Here is a 16,514-nt window from a genome sequence, read left to right as displayed (position 1 = left end):
TACAATATGAAAAAATCTAATTTGATAATACTGTGACCAATCTCATTAGAAAAGTCTTTTTAAAAGTAGAACAAGCGGGACTTCCCTAGTGGCGCAGTGGTTAAGAATCTGCCTGCCAATGCAGGGGACACGGGTTTGAGCCCTGGTCTGGGAAGATCCCACATGCCGTGGAGCAGCTAAGCCCGTGCACCACAACTACTGAGCCTGCGCTCTAGAGCCCATGAGGCACAACTACTGAAGCCTGCGTGCCTAGAGCCTGTGTTCCACGACAAGAGAAGCCACCGCAATGAGAAGCTGCGCACCGCAACGAAGAGCAGCCCCTGCTCGCCACAACCAGAGAAAAGCCCGCGTGCAGCAATGAAGACTCAACACAGCCATAAATAAAAAAATATTAAAAAAAGAACAAGCTTTCATGGCGGATAAGTATTTTTCACAATTGTAATTTTCATTTAATCATTGGCAACAAACACCATCAGTTTTCCTTGGAGTGACTTTTTTTTTTTTTTTAAGTCTTTATTGAATTCGTTACAACACTGCCTTTGTTTTATGTTTTGGTTTTTTGGCTGCGAGACATGTGGGATCTTAGCTTCCCGACCAGGGATCAAACCCATGCCCCCTGCATTGGAAGGCAAAGTCTTAACAACTGGACTGCCAGGGAAGGGAAGTCCTTGGAGTGACATTTTTGAGAATCATTGTTTATTTTTGAGAAAACGTCTGCCAGATATCTGTGTCTGTAAAACCATGGTGTGTTAGCAATTCGTTCTAGTGATGATGTTCAGTGAAAAGAGTGGCTACTTGAACTTGAAACTCAATCACAAGTGCTTTTCTTTTAGACAGCCATCATGCTTTGAAAGTTGATATTTAGTCCTCTTGTGTACCTCCCATTTCATAACACTGAAGATTAAAAACACATGGGCTAAGATATTTAGATTCAATAAAATTAATTTTTACTGTTTCATCAAGGAAAAGTTTAAGTAAAGTTGGCTTATTTTGCTTCTGCAAGTGTGCGGCACTGAAGAATAAAATGACAAGACAGTATGGTGCTACTGCCTTGATTCATACTAAGGGGTCATACTAATTGCTTTTGCACCATTGAGCAAATGTCAATGTAATGAACAGACAGTAAGGTCCTAGTATTATTCTGAAAATGATTTTGTTCTTTCAGTTTCTGTGAAAGGGTCTGGTGCTCCATGAGTATCCAGACTACACATTAGGATACTTTGGGCCTGGTGATGGCTCATGTTTCTGCATTGCTTTAATTTGATTTTGAGTTGTTCCAACAGTTGTGGTTCATTAAGAAGTTTTAGTGGTGTATTAACTTTCCTTTTCTTTTTTACACCCCTCTTCTACTTTTCCTTATTCTCTTAGTCTCTCTCTCTCTGTGTCTCTCTGGATCAAAATTCAAAAATATTTGTTCTTTTTTTTTTTTTGGTGGTACGCGGGCCTCTCACTGTTGTGGCCTCTCCCATTGTGGAGCACAGGCTCTGGACGCGCAGGCCCAGCGGCCATGGCTCACGGGCCCAGACGCTCTGCGGCATGTGGGATCTTCCCGGACCGGGGCACAAACCCACATCCCCTGCATCGGCAGGCGGACTCTCAACCACTGCGCCACCAGGGAAGCCCTCTTTTTGAGTTTTTACCACTATTTTAATTTATTCTTATCTGTCCATTGAGTATCAGTGATATGCAAAGAGCTTCTTTTCTGAGCTCCTTTTTATTTATTTCAACGCTGTCTAGCCATATGTGCTATGGATGTTAATTTTAAAGTTCTCAGTATTTGTGGGGGAATGTATGGGATATGCATTTGTATTGCTTGTTTAGAATCTATGGGCTCTAGGGAGAAATTAAATTGGGCAACACTACCTGAAACAACAGGCTCCTGTCAGTCAGCTCTTTTCCTTGCTGCACATTGATAGTCAAAATTTTCTCCTCTGCTACATTAAGATTCGTGGATAGTAAATACAGAGTGAGGTCAGAATGGTGAAGCTACTGTTTAACCTGAGCATATTCAAGAAAACCACAGTATCCCCACACAATAGTGTATTTTCTCTCCTGCAGGTGGAACCTGTGCAGTGGTTGATTTTTCTTTTAAACATGCTGTTGAATCAACAGATGTTGTCTGCGCTTACACAAAGAGAAATAAAAGGCTTCCCAACAGCATTGTTTACCATTAACACCTTCTGTTTTTATAGTTTATTGGTAATTAATAGCTTAAAAATATGAAGTCAGAAGAAAAATTTTTAATCGATTTATAACCAAAAACATGGTCAATTTCTCCCTGATAAATCTGGAAGATTCATTAGGGTTTATTGTTGTCTGCCTACCCCGGCCCTCGCCAAAATCATACCATTTTATCGGACAAGGATATCACACAGGCAGCTTCCCAAATATTTAGGATTATTCTCTTTTTTTTTTTTTTTTTTTTTTTTTGGCTGTACGCGGGCCTCTCACTGTTGTGGCCTCTCCCGTTGTGGAGCACAGGCTCCAGGGCTCCAGACGCGCAGGCTCAGCAGCCATGGCTCATGGGCCCAGGCGCTCCGCGGCGTGTGGGATCTTCCCGGACCGGGGCACGATCCCATGTCCCCTGCATCGGCAGGCGGACTCTCAACCACTGCGCCACCAGGGAAGCCCCTAGGATTATTCTTGAGACCACCACTTTTTTTATTTTTAACCTATCCCATGCTTCGCTTTTTTTTTTTTTTTAACTTCTTTTTTGGAGTAGAATTGCTTTACAATGGTGTGTTAGTTTCTGCTTTATAACAAAGTGAATCACTTATACATATACATATGTCCCCATACCTCTTCCCTCTTGCATCTCCCTCCCTCCCACCCTCCCTATCCCACCCCTGTAGGTGGACACAAAGCACCGAGCTGATCTCCCTGTGCTATGCGGCTACTTCCCACTAGCTATCTATTTTACGTTTGGTAGTGTATATATGTCCATGCCACTCTCTCACTTTGTCCCAGCTTACCCTTCCCCTCCCCATATCTTCAAGTCCATTCTCTAGTAGGTCTGTGTCTTTATTCCCATCTTGCCCCTAGGTTCTTCATGACCTTTTTTTTTAGATTCCATATATATGTGTTAGCATACGGTATTTGTTTTTCTCTTTCTGACTTACTTCACTCTGTATGACAGACTCTAGGTCCATCCATCTCACTACAAATAACTCAATTTCGTTTCTTTTTCTGGCTGAGTAATATTCCATTGTATATTTGTGCCACACCTTTCTTTTTATGGCTGAGTAATATTCCATTGTATATATGTGCCACATCTTCTTTATCCTTTCATCTGTTGATGGACACTTAGGTTGCTTCCATGTCCTGGCTGTTGTAAATAGAGCTGCAGTGAACATTTTAGTACATGACTCTTTGAATTATGGTTTTCTCAGGGTATATGCCCAGTAGTGGGATTGTTGGGTTGTATGGTAGTTCTATTTTTAGTTTTTTAAGGAACTTCCATACTGTTCTCCATAGTGGCTGTATCAATTTACATTCCCACCAACAGTACAACAGTTCACTTTTATTTAAAAATACTTTATTTGATATGGTTTCTTATCAAAGCACAGTTATTGTATGGAATGCTGCAGGTTATTGTTTTTGGTTGTGTTCAGTTTATTGTGTTCCTACAAATATTGGGGGCATAATTTCAATTTTGCAAATAACTAAAGTGGAATCTATTCATTGGACAAATGAATGCAGTTTGAAAAAGATCTTTAATTGGTAGACATGCATAAGATCAAGAAGATGGAGTCATGTTTGAGTAAGATTTCATTTGTAAAATGTGTGAGGAATTTCAGGTGTTTCACCTGAAAATGCATCATCAGTATAAGAAGTCCTTACAGCAGTTTGAAATGGCATTGATAGAATCAGGGTGCCAGAAAGAAGAAATTAGCACCATTCTATTCCATAGTGACTAAGGGGATTTTTAACAAGAGGCTTTCACAATTTCTTTTAAGTCCATAACTGATTACAGTATTCTTCCTGGTCATTTATCATTGTCCCTGGCTTTGAAATTGAGAAAAGTTGAATCTGTGAGCTTGTTGGTTCTACCTGGTTAACTTGTCTTTCTCATGCCTGCTTTGCTTTCTCATGCTTTGTATTAAATAATTAATGGCCATAAAATCTTGCACCTACAAAGAAAATCCATGATACGTATTAATATTTGTTTATCCGTAGATGGGTTTCTCATTTTATACTGGCCAGATTATAGAAACAATAGCATTAGAAGGTATTCAGTAAGCAGCCTCAAAGATTTTTCTCACAGTGTGCATGCACTTGACCTACTTTGCCTTGATATGCAACCCAAGAAATATTTTTTCCTGTGTAATTTTATTTATTTTTTATTGAAATACAGCTTATTTACAATATTGTATTAGTTTCAGGTATACAGCAAAGTGATTCAGTTACATATATAATTTTTCAGATTATTTTTATTACAAGACATTAAATATAGTTCCCTATTCTATACAGTAAATCTTTGTTGCTTATCTTCCTGTGTAATTTTGAATTACACTTTAGATGAGTATGTCTTCCAGTAAAAAAAAAAAATTGTCTTGAGGAAAGCCTTTTTTTAAAATACAGGGGGGTTTTGTTTGGTTGGTTGGTTTTTTGGCCGCGCCGCTTGGCTTGCAGGATCTTAGTTCCCTGATCAGGGATTGAACCTGGGTCCCTGGCAGTGGAAGTGAAGAGTCCTAACCACTGGAGCACCAGGGAATTCCCCAGGTTGTTTTTTTTGATGCTTGGAGCCATGCAAAAGTCAGATTCCTTTCCTGCTTTAGTCCAGTTACCTGTGGTTAAATTGAGCACATTTTATTGGGTACTATGTTTCAGGCACTGTGGCAGATGCTGTAGATTGAGATGGCTAGGCCATAGTCTCTAGAGTTAAGGAATTCATAGTCTAGTCTGTGACAGAAAGCGATTAAAACGCAGTTAGAGATATGACTGGAGCATGAGAGGTACAGAGGAGTGGCTGTGCATCTGGGCTGGGTGGATGAGATATAATGGACAGCTCCCTGGAGTGGGGTGCTGGTGTTGGTTCTAGTACATGATATTTCCAATGCAGAACAAACTGTACATAAGCACAGTACTTAGGAACAGTGTTGTGAGATCTGGGTATTTTTGGAGCATTAAAGAGTACGGAGGTGAGGTGGAAGAAGTAGCTGAGCCCTGGTCATGTTTGGCCTTAATTCCGTAAGATAATGATGAACACTGAAATAGTTTCAGGCAGGAGAGAGACGGTGTCCTGTGTCAAACATACTTCACTCTAGCAACAGGAATAAGGATGAATTTAAGGGTAGAGAGACAGGCAATTCTAAGAATCCAAGTAAGCAGTGGTGAAGACCCCAGTGATGACAGGAGGAATGTGTTTTGTAGAGTAAAATATCTCCTAATAACTTTTCTCTATATGTCACCCTTCTCCTTCCTGGCCAGTTGGTCACCATGTCGTTTTGAAAACATCTCTTCAGTCTGCCCCTCTTATGTAATGCCAGTGCCCAGCTTCAGAACTTGACTGTTGCTCAGCCTTGTGCTCTGGCTTGAATTTTGCATGACAGTTCCTTAGCTTTATTCTGGAAAAAAACCTTCCTGAACTTCCTTTTTTTCTCTGGCTGAAGGAAAATGAATAAAGAAAGAAACTTTTAAAAATAAGTTTGTTTGAAAAGGTTACGCTAGAACATGTCAAGAAAATCTCTACCCATAATCAGAAACTTACGAGTCTCAGTTATATGTTTCGGGCCCCAGGGACCCTAATGAGATAGATTGATATTTGTTTTTTGTTACAATCTGTGTCTTTTTTCTAAAGTAATTCCTTTTAGAACTACCCAAAGCCACAGACTGTCCAGAGGATATCCAGAATTAGCCTTGTTTTTCAAGGGATTTAATGAGTAAGGTGATTTGTTGGCTTGGGTTTTTGAGGAGTCCTGTACCACTCCAGTGAGAAAGCAAGCCTGGAGCAGCAGTTGGAGTCCAGATTTAAGAATTCACTGAGGTGGGACTTCCCTGGCAGTCCAGTTGTTAAGACTCCATACTTCCAGTGCAGGGGGTGTGGATTCGATCCCTGTTCAAGGAACCAAAATCCCGCATGCCTCATGGCATGGCCAAAAAATAAAATTAAAGTAAAAAAAAAGAATTCACTGAGGCAGTAAGCACGGAGAGAACCATCATCATGGTGGACTCATCTTAACACAGTATTAGCAAATCAGGCTCTACAATAGGGTTTTTAGCCACGCTACTATTAACATTTTGGACCAGATAGCTTTTTTGTTGTGGGGTCTCTTATGTGCACTGTAGAATTTTTAACAGCATCCACGGCCTCTACCCACTAGGTGCCAGTAGCACCTCTCCAATTATGTCAACCCAGAATGTCTCCAGCCACTGCCAATTGTCCCTAAGGAGACACAGTTGCCCCTGGTGGAGAGTCATGGCTGTAGATAGAACCATGTGAGAGTAGTAACTTTGGTAGCTACAGTAGCTCCCCAAGAGATTCTTTTACCCAATTCATTCCTTGGATTTCTCAGCACCACCTATTTGTGGCTTCCTTCATACTGTTCTATCTCCCTCCACCTTGGAGACTGCTTTTCTTTTTTTGTTGGAGTTTTTCAGCATTTTCTCTGAAAAGTTAAAAATTTTTAAACTAGAAATGTGTGTACTCTATGAATTTTAGCATCAGTTTCGTAATTTTTAACAAAAAAGTTTGAATGGGATTGCGTTGAATCCGTAGTTCAGTTTGGAGAGAATTGACATCTTAACAATATTGAGACTTCTAATGAATGAACACAGCATATCTCTTCATTTATTTAGGTCTTTGATTTCTCAGCATGTTTTATTTTTTCCAGCATATTGGTCTTACACATTCTTCATTATATTTTTTCCTAAGTATTTCATTTTTGTGCTATTTTAAATACTTTTTTCCAATTAAAAAATTTTCACTGCTAGTATATATGGAAATATAATTGAGTTTTTCTATTATCCTTTTAACTGATGAGCTTGCTAAACTTTTTAGTTTAATACCTTTTTTTGTAGATTCTGTAGGATTTCCTATATAAGCAATCATGTGTGTATTAGTAAAAACCAGTTGTTCTTCCTTTGTAATATGCATGCCTTTTATTTATTTTTCTTGACTGATTGAGAATTTAATATAATAATGAAAGCAATAATAGCTACCTATTTTCTTATGAACAGTATAACCATTTTCGTTACTGTTTTTAAAGTCTGTCTAAAGAACAGTCACAGGCTTCTGATGTCATTAAATACTTCCTTGTTACCTGATATTAAAGCTCCTGTTTTTTTCCATTATAGGCTCTGGAGATGTATAAGGATGACTGGAACAAAGTGTCGGAACACGTTGGAAGTCGCACACAGGATGAATGCATCCTCCACTTTTTGAGGCTTCCCATTGAGGACCCATACCTTGAGAATTCTGATGCTTCCCTGGGGCCCCTGGCCTACCAGCCTGTCCCCTTCAGTCAGTCAGGAAACCCAGTCATGAGCACTGTTGCTTTTTTGGCATCTGTGGTGGATCCTCGTGTGGCATCTGCCGCAGCCAGAGCGGCTTTGGGTATGAACTTTCTTAAGCCATCTCACCAGAGTAACAATTTCAGATAATGGTTTAATACTTCCTTTCATGCTAATTTTATCTCAGATTTAAGTGTTATCAGCTGTTATATTCATTTCAGTTATGTAAATAACAAAAAAAAAATCGGATATTACCCCTTGAAGATACCATGTTGTATTTGAAGTATTATAACATTTTAAACTAAAACACTTAAAATATAATAATTTTCAAACTAAGAGCATTTATTAAGAATTCAGGGGTTCCCTGGTGGCGCAGTGATTGAGAATCTGCCTGCTAATGCAGGGGACACGGATTCGAGCCCTGGTCTGGGAGGATCCCACATGCCATGGAGCAACTAGGCCCGTGAGCCACAACTACTGAGCCTGCGCGTCTGGAGCCTGTGCTCCGCAACAAGAGAGGCCGCGATAGTGAGAGGCCCACGCACTGTGATGAAGAGTGGCCCCTGCTTGCCGCAACTAGAGAAAGCCCTCGCACAGAAACAAAGACCCAACACAGCAAAAATAAATTAATTAATAAACTCCTACCCCCAACATCTTCTAAAAAAAGAATTTAGAGGGACAAAACAGGTTTTTAATGGTATGTTTTGTGATTCATTCAGAATTTTATATAATTGGCAAAAAGGAGTCATTTAACATTCTTGGATTACAATAATTCTTATTAGAATTTTTTCATACCATAGAACTCTTTCTTGATTTTCTGGTTGTTTTATCCTTATTGTTATCTTGATTAAAATCTAGCCAGCAGAGTTAGATGAAATTTGGGCAGCAATTTTTTATTTTTTTTTAAATATTAGTTTTGGCCGCACCTTTTGGCATGCGGGATCTTAGTTCCTCGACCAGGGATCGAACCAAGGCCCCCTGCAGTGGAAGCGTGGAGTCTTAACCACTGGACCACCAGGGAAGTCCCTGGATAGCAGTTTTGATTGTTACTAATAGAAATTTAAAGATCTCCTGTTTATATAGTAAGACACTGTGACATGTAAGGTAAAACATAGAGTCATAGAATTTCGTTACTGTACATGTTTATCTCCTTTGGCCCTCTTGATTTGCTGGGGTAGATCAGATCGAGTCTCCAGAAAGGTCACTAGGTTACACACGATACACTAATGTGTCATATTACCTAGTTTACATTGAAGCAAATATTTATGCAAAGCCAGATCACTGTTCCATTTTTCTTCTTAAACAGAAGAGTTTTCTCGAGTCCGGGAGGAGGTACCACTGGAATTGGTGGAAGCTCACGTCAAAAAAGTACAAGAAGCAGCACGAGCCTCTGGGAAAGTGGATCCCTCCTATGGTTTGGAGAGCAGCTGCATTGCAGGCACAGGGCCAGATGAGCCAGACAAGCTTGGTGAGTCACTGCTGCCCCCAAGAACAGGGATAATAGGTGTTGTATTTTCCTATCAGCTTGCTAGAATAATTGGGTCTTCTTGCACTTAAGAGTGAGTACAATGATCAAAAGAAACTTGCATCATAAAAAATTAATGTATGTTTTTTTATCTCTTCCTTTTATGATAGAATTTTTAAAATTGTCTGATAACCGTTTTTGTTTTTTTATTTTTGTTTTATTTTTGGTTTTTGTTTTATTTTGGCTTGGTGTTGGGTCTTCGTTGCTGCGTGCAGGCTTTCTCTCGTTGCGGCGAGTGGAGGCTACTCTTCATTGTGGCATGCGGGCTTCTCATTGCGGTGGCTTCTCTTGTTGCGGAGCATGGGCTCTAGGTGCGCGGGCTTCAGTAGTTGCAGCACGCGGGCCCTAGAGCATGCGGGCCTCAGTAGTTGTGGTGCGTGGGCTCAGTAGTTGTGCCTTGCGGGCTCTAGAATGCAGGCTCAGTAGTTGTGGTGCATGGGCTTAGTTGCTTCACGACATGTGACCTTTTCCCGGACCAGGGATCGAACCCATGTCCCCTGCATTGGCAGACGGATTCTTAACCACTGTGCCACCAGGGAAGTCCCCTCATAACTGTTAATAATATCACAGTTGTGAGGTATCTGATGCCTGTTTTTAGATCTAGGTTTTGAGCATATAGACATAAGAATTCAGAAAGAGGACTTTTGTGGTTATTTTAATTTATATGTTGCTGAGTAGGTTTAAGTTTATTGTTGTTTTGGGTGATTTTTAAATTGAAATAAAATTCATATAAAATTCTTCATTTTAATCACTTAAATGTATATAATCCAGTGGCTTCTAGTAAATTCACAGTATTGTTCATTCATCACCACTGTCTAATTCCAGAACATTTTTGTCACCCCAAAAGAAAAACCCCATACCAATTAAGCAGTCACTTCCCATTTTTTCTCTCCTTAGCTCTGTTGACCATTACTCTGCTTTCTGTCTCTATGGATTTGCCTATTCTGGATACTTCCTATAAATGAAAATCATACTATGTGTGGCCTTTTGTGTCTGACTTCTTTCAGGTAGCATAGTGTTTTCAAAGTTCATCCATGGTATAGTGTAATTCAGTACTATGCTGAATAATATACTTGGGTGGATATACCACATTTTACTAATCTATTAATCAGTTCATGGATATTTGTATTGTTTCCACTTTTTCATACTTTTGAATAATGCTGTTATGAACATTCATGTACAGGTTACTTGGTGATTTTCTGCTTCTTGGGTATGTAGCAGTGGAACTACTGGATCATGTGGTAATTCTTTATTTAACTTTTTGAGGAACTATCCAGCTGTTTTCACAGTGGTTTTACCATTTTGTTTCCACTAGGAATGTATGAAGGTTCCGATTTCTCCACATCCTTGCCAACACTTGTTTTCCCCTTTCCTTTTTAAAAAAAATACCCAGCCTGTGTGTGTGTGAAGTGGTATCTTATTGTGATTTTTATTTGCATTCAGTTTGGGGAGTATTGCTATCTCAACAGTGTTAAGTCTTTCAAGCAATGAACATCAGATGTCATTCCATTTATTTTAGGTCTTTAATTTCTTTAAGCAATGTTTTGAAGTTTTTAGTCTTGTATTTCCTTTGTTAAATCTTTTCCTTTGTATTTTATTCTTTTGAATGTTGTAAATGAAATTGTTTTTCTGATCTTAGGGAGAAAACTTTTAGCATTTTATCATTAGTATGATGTTATATGTTCGATTTTCATAGACGCCTTTTATCAACTTTCGAAAATTCCCTTCTGTTTCTATTTTGTTGAGTGTTTTTTGTTTTGTTTTTTTTGCGGTTCGCGGGCCTCTCACTGTTGTGGCCTCTCCCATTGCGGAGCAGAGGCTCCGGACGTGCAGGCTCAGCGGCCATGGTTCACAGGCCTAGCCGCTCCGTGGCATGTGGGCTCTTCCCGGACCAGGGCACGAACCCGTGTCCCCTGCATCGGCAGGTGGACTCTCAACCACTGCGCCACCAGGGAAGCCCCTTGTTGAGTGTTTTTATCATGAAAGGATGTTGGATTTCATCAGCTGCTGGGGTTTTTTTGTTTGTTTTGTTTTGTTTGTTTTGTTTTTGCTGCATGCACGGTATGCGGGATCTTAGTTCCCTGACCAGGGATGGAACCCGTGCCCCTTGCAGTGGAAGCGCAGAGTCTTAACCAGTGAACCACCAGGGAAGTTCTCATCAGCAGTTTTTAATGTATCAATTGAGATGACTGTTTGGTATTTTTACTTTATTCCATAAGTAAATATTTATGTGTTACATATTAATTGAGTCTCACCTGTTGAACCACCTTTGCATTTCTGCGATAAATCCCACTTGATCAATGTAACTAATCCATTTAATATTCTATTAGATTAGGTTTGCTAGTATTATATTAAAGATTTTTGCATCTATAGTCATAAGGGATATTGGTTAGTACTTTTTATTTCTTGTGATATCTTTGTCTGGTTTTGGTATCAGGGTAATACTAACTTCTAAGAATGCTTTAGAAATTGTTCTAACTTTTGGAAGAGTTAAAGAAGTATTGGTGTTTGTTCTTTAAATGTTTGATAGAACTTGTATGTGAATCCTTCAAGTCCTATGCTCTTTTTTAATGTTTTTTTAATTGAAGTATAGTTGATTTACAATGTTGTGTTATTTTCTGCTGTACAGCAAAGTGATTCCATTATACATATATTATTTTTTTAATATTCTTTTCCATTATGGTGTATCACAGGATATTGAATGTAGTTCTCTGTGCTATACAGTAGGACCCTGTTGTTTATCCATTCTGTATATAATAACTTACACCTGCTAACCCCAACCTCCCACCCCATCCCTCCCCCAATTCCCTCCCCCTTGGCAACCACAGGTGTGTTCCCTGTGTCCATGAATCTGTTGGTTTCATAGATAAAGTTCATTTGTTCATATTTTAGATTCCGCATTATAAGTGATATCATATGGTATTTGTCTTTTTCTGACTTACTTCACTTAGTGTGATTCTCTAGGTCCATCCATGTTGTTGCAAACGGCATTACTTCTTTTTTTTTTTTTTTTACAGCTGAGTAGTATTTCATTGTATATATGTATCATATCTTCTTTATCCACTCAGCTGTCAGTGGACATTTAAGTTGTTTTCATGTCTTGGCTATTGTAAATAGTGATGCAATGAACGTTGGGGTGCACGTGTCTTTTCGAATTACGGTTTTCTCTGGATATATGCCCAGGAGTGAGATTGCTGGATCATATGGTAATTCTGTTTTTAGTTTTCTGAGGAACCGCCATACTGTTTAGTGGCTGTATTTAAAATGTTTTTTGACTACTGATAGAAAATCTGTTTACTTGCTATAGAAAGTCTATTCTTTTTCTTTTTTTTTTTTTTGCGGTACGTGGGCCTGTCACTGCTGTGGCCTCTCCTGTTGCGGACCACAGGCTCAGCAGCCATGGCTCACGGGCCTAGCCACTCCGCGGCATGTGGGATCCTCCCAGACCGGGGCACGAACCCGTGTCCCCTGCATCGGCAGGCGGACTCTCAACCACTGCGCCACCAGGGAAGCCCTATTCTTTTTCTTCTTGAAACAGTTTTGGTAGTTTGTGTTTTTCTAGGAATTTGTAGATTATCAAATTTGTTCACCACACACACAAAAATAAATCATAAAACCCTAAGTAGAAACAACTCAGATAACCATCAACTGTATGGATAAGCAAAATGTGGTATACAATGGAATATTATTTGACCATAAAATGGAATGAAGTGTTAACATATGCCACATCATGGAGGAACCTTGTAAACATTATGATAGGTGAAAGAAGCCAGTAAAAAGGACAATATAGTATGTAATTCCAATTATATCAAATGTCCTGAATAGGTAAATCTATAGAGACAGAAAGTATATTAATGATTGCTTAGGGTTGGGAGGAACAGGGGTAAAGGGGGATGATAGCTAAAGGGTATAGGTTTCTCTTTGAGGTGATGAAAATGTTCTGAAATTTACTGTGGTGATTGTTGTACATAACTTGAAAGATACTAAAATTCATTGAATTGTACTCATTTTGATGGGTTGATCATATGGTGAATTATATCTTGGTAAAGCTGTTTTTTTAAAAGTTCATAATGTTCTTTTATATTCCTTTAAAAAATTATTTATTTTTGGTTGTGTTGGGTTTTCGTTGCAGCACGTGGGCTTTCTCTAGTTGTGGTGAGCGGGGGCTACTTTTCGTTGCAGTGCACGGGCTTCTCATTGCGGTGGCTTCTCTTGTTACAGAGCACGGGCTCTAGGCATGCAGGCTTCAGTAGTTGTGGTGTGCGGGCTCAGTAGTTGTGGCTCGCAGGCTCTAGAGCACAGGCTCAGTAGTTGTGGCTCACAGGCTTAGTTGCTCTGCGGCATGTGGGATCTTCCTGAACCAGGGCTCAAACCAGTGTCCCCTGCATTGGCGGGTGGATTCTTAATCACTGCGCTACCAGGGAAGGCCCTATATTCCTTTTTATTTCTGTGAGGTTGGTAGTGTTTCCATTTTCATTCCTGATAATAGTAATTTGGTCCAGTTTTTTTTTCCTTCATCAGTCTAGAAAAAGGCTTGTCAATTTAATCTTTTCAGAGAACCCACTTTTGATTTCAGTGGTTCTCTGTATTGTTTTTCTATTCTCTTAATTTATCATCACTCTGATCTTTATTATTTCCTTCCTTCTCTTGCTTTTGGTTAAGTTTGCTCTTCTTTTAATAGTGCCTTAAGTTGGAAATTGGGATATTGATTTGAGATCTTTCGTCCTTATTAATGTAGATAACGTAGACTTTCATAGCTGTATAAATATCCCTCTTTTTGCTGCATTCCGTAAGTCTTCATATGTTTTGTTTTTGTTTTCGTTCTTCTCAAAGTATTTTGCAGTTTCCCTGGTGATTTCTTCTTTGACCCATTGGTTGTTTAAGAGTATGTTTTTTAAACCACTCAGTGGTCTTGAGCTATTCTTCCACAAACTCTTAAAATGGAAAGAGGTTGATAGAAAATAGTTTCTTAAAAAAATAAAACAGCATGTTGTTTACTTGTACCAATTTGTGAATTTTTTAGATTTCCTTCTGTTATTAATTTCTAGTTTTATTCCATTTTATTCACAGAAGATAATTTGTGTGATTTCTATTTTTTAAATTTTATTAAGACTTGTTTTGTTGCTTAACATATTGTCTGTCCTGATGAAAATACTCATTTTGTATTTTGCTATCATTGAATGGTGTCTTCTGTATATGATTGGTGTGGCTGGTTTATAGTGTTGTTCAAGTTGTCTGCTTCTTTATCTTTTTTCCTAGTTGTTCCATCCTTTTTGAAATGTCTTGAAATCTCCAACTATTGTGGGTGGACTGTATTCCTTTCTTCAATTCTGTCTGGTTTTGCTTCATATATTTTGAGACTCTGTTGTTCGTTGCATGTATGTTTATAATTGTTATATCTTTTTAATGGGTTGACCCTTTCATCATTATGTAATACCTTTTTCTCTTGTAACATTTTTTGTTTAAAAGTCTGTTTTATCTGATGTCAACATACCACTCCAGCTGTCTTTTGGTTGCTGTGTTTTCATGGAAAAGCTCTGAGTTCATTACCTCTGAGTTTTCTCATCTGTAATAAGAGATGGTTAGATACTCTCTATAATGTGTCATTTAGCTATGCCAGTCTGTGATATTGGACAAATGATATTTTTCTTAATAAGGACTTCTATCTGTTTTTGTTTAATTTTGAAGAGGAGTAGAATTTTAATAAAGTAGCTTCATAAACAGTACTTGACTTCTCAAACGGGAAGTGTTCCTATATAAGAGGGTAATTTTCACACTAAAATACAGTAAAAATACTGTTTTATATATAATTATCAGTAGTGTATTTCCAACATTTCTTACGTTGTTCATTAATTTTTTTCATTCATCATGAAACAATTTCTGAAGAATAATTCAAGCTAAAGATTTATTGCTGTCATCTTGCCTAATAGTTATGACTTTGTATCAGTTGTATGAAATTTATACAACCTATGCTTCAGCTGCAGTGATTTTGTCTTTTTCATTTATTCTTATAGGATAAAGATAATATGAAGTAAAAATTTAAATTGTCAGCCAGTATGCCACAGATGATACCATCTGAACTCCTGGTGCTCTGTTCTAGGTGGTTTGAGTAGGTACCAGTAAGATCTCTTCTAGCCTAAAATCTTAGAGTTTCCATGAGTTTGCATAGGGCCTATCCCTGTTGTTTTCTCTACTTTCTTGAAAGTGTCAATCTAGCAGTTTCATTTTGCAGATAATGGAAACAGATTTTCAGATTAATCAAAGTTCTCACTCTAGTCTTCAGAACAAATTATTGACCTAACTGTTCTTGATATTGGTTACTAATCCAGAGTACCAAGGCTTTGAGTTAAAAAGTAATTTACAGTATCCACAGTATTTCTTAGTTTGAAAACTCACTTATTTTCCTTTCTCTTAGATGGAGACTGAAATTAGCAAACCAAGCCACATCTCTGTTGCTCTTTGTTGATTCTGCACCATGAGGCAGTGCCCAGCTCACGCCAGGAAAACCTGGGCCTATTGAATGCCTGGGAAAGGTCTTACTTTCCTCAACTTTTTTTGTGTGTTTTTGGTTCATTTGTAGGGTCTTTTGGTTCCCTGTGGTCATGGAATTGAAAAGGGTTGGCAAAGCCTTCTTATTTCATTCAAAGAAGTTTCTGTACTCTGCAAAATCCGGGACATGGTTTTACATGTAAATCTGTTTTAAAATTTTGGTAGATGATACCATAAAGGATTAGTGGTTAAGAAACAGGTTGCGAAGTTGGCCATTTCTAGTTTAGTGGGATTTAAAAGAGGACCAAAAAAAAAAAATCTAGCAACCTTAGTCCTGTGGGGCTAGATTTTCCTGATTCATTAGTGAATGTATGATTTGTAAAGCTTGGATCAGACTGCTGCAGGAAGCACTGGAGACTACAAAGGGTGATTCTTTGAATGGCATGAACAGTAAACTTCATTCGTAGGACCTGGAGGTGGCCTATTAGGTAACCTTTCTGAAGTGCAGTGTATACTCACTAGTTGCAGCAATAGAATTTGGATCCTTTTACCATTTAATACGGGTTAAGGAAAATACCAGGCTAATATGAATATTTCTAAATGAGTTGTAGACAGAATTCTATAACTAATGCTGGCCTATTACAGTTAAAGTGATTTATATTGGGCTGTGACTAATAGAATAAATTAGGAAACAACAAATGGTGCTCCCTGTAGAACTGGCTCAGCAAAGTTGTAGTGGGGAGTCAATAGTATATCTCCTATCTTTCTGAACCACATTATAAGTTCAGAGTTCAAAGAAAGGAAGTATCAAATTTACATTTAAACTTACACTTTATATAACAAAATAGTGCCTTATTACATAGCACACAGATTTGAGATAGAATGATGTAGGTTTCCTTATCAAGGTAATATTCTGCCTGGGTGGTAGATTAATCATACTTTTTATTGTGATAATTTACAGTTACACTAGTAACTTTTATGTATTAATGATGGTAAAATGATAATATGGGAAAAAATAAATAAGTTTCCTTACAAAATACAAGACTGG

At 38.4% G+C, this 16,514-nt stretch overlaps 1 protein-coding gene across 1 annotated transcript in view; it reads left to right on the top strand.

Moving 5' to 3' along the window:
- Positions 1-16,514, top strand: part of SMARCC1 (SWI/SNF related, matrix associated, actin dependent regulator of chromatin subfamily c member 1) — a 180,858-nt gene that overhangs the window by 104,874 nt on the left and 59,470 nt on the right. The window contains exons 20-21 of the mRNA XM_029241737.1: positions 7,297-7,555; positions 8,759-8,920. Coding sequence (XP_029097570.1) covers positions 7,297-7,555; positions 8,759-8,920 — 421 coding nt within the window. The remainder of the gene's footprint in view (positions 1-7,296; positions 7,556-8,758; positions 8,921-16,514) is intronic.

This window comes from Monodon monoceros, unplaced genomic scaffold (assembly GCF_005190385.1).
Source record: "Monodon monoceros isolate NGI ecotype Baffin Bay Population unplaced genomic scaffold, NGI_Narwhal_1 Super_Scaffold_3, whole genome shotgun sequence".
In the NCBI taxonomy this organism is placed as follows: Eukaryota; Metazoa; Chordata; class Mammalia; order Artiodactyla; family Monodontidae; genus Monodon; species Monodon monoceros.
Note: the sequence above shows the minus strand (reverse complement) of the source record. Positions and strands in the feature narration are given on the sequence as shown.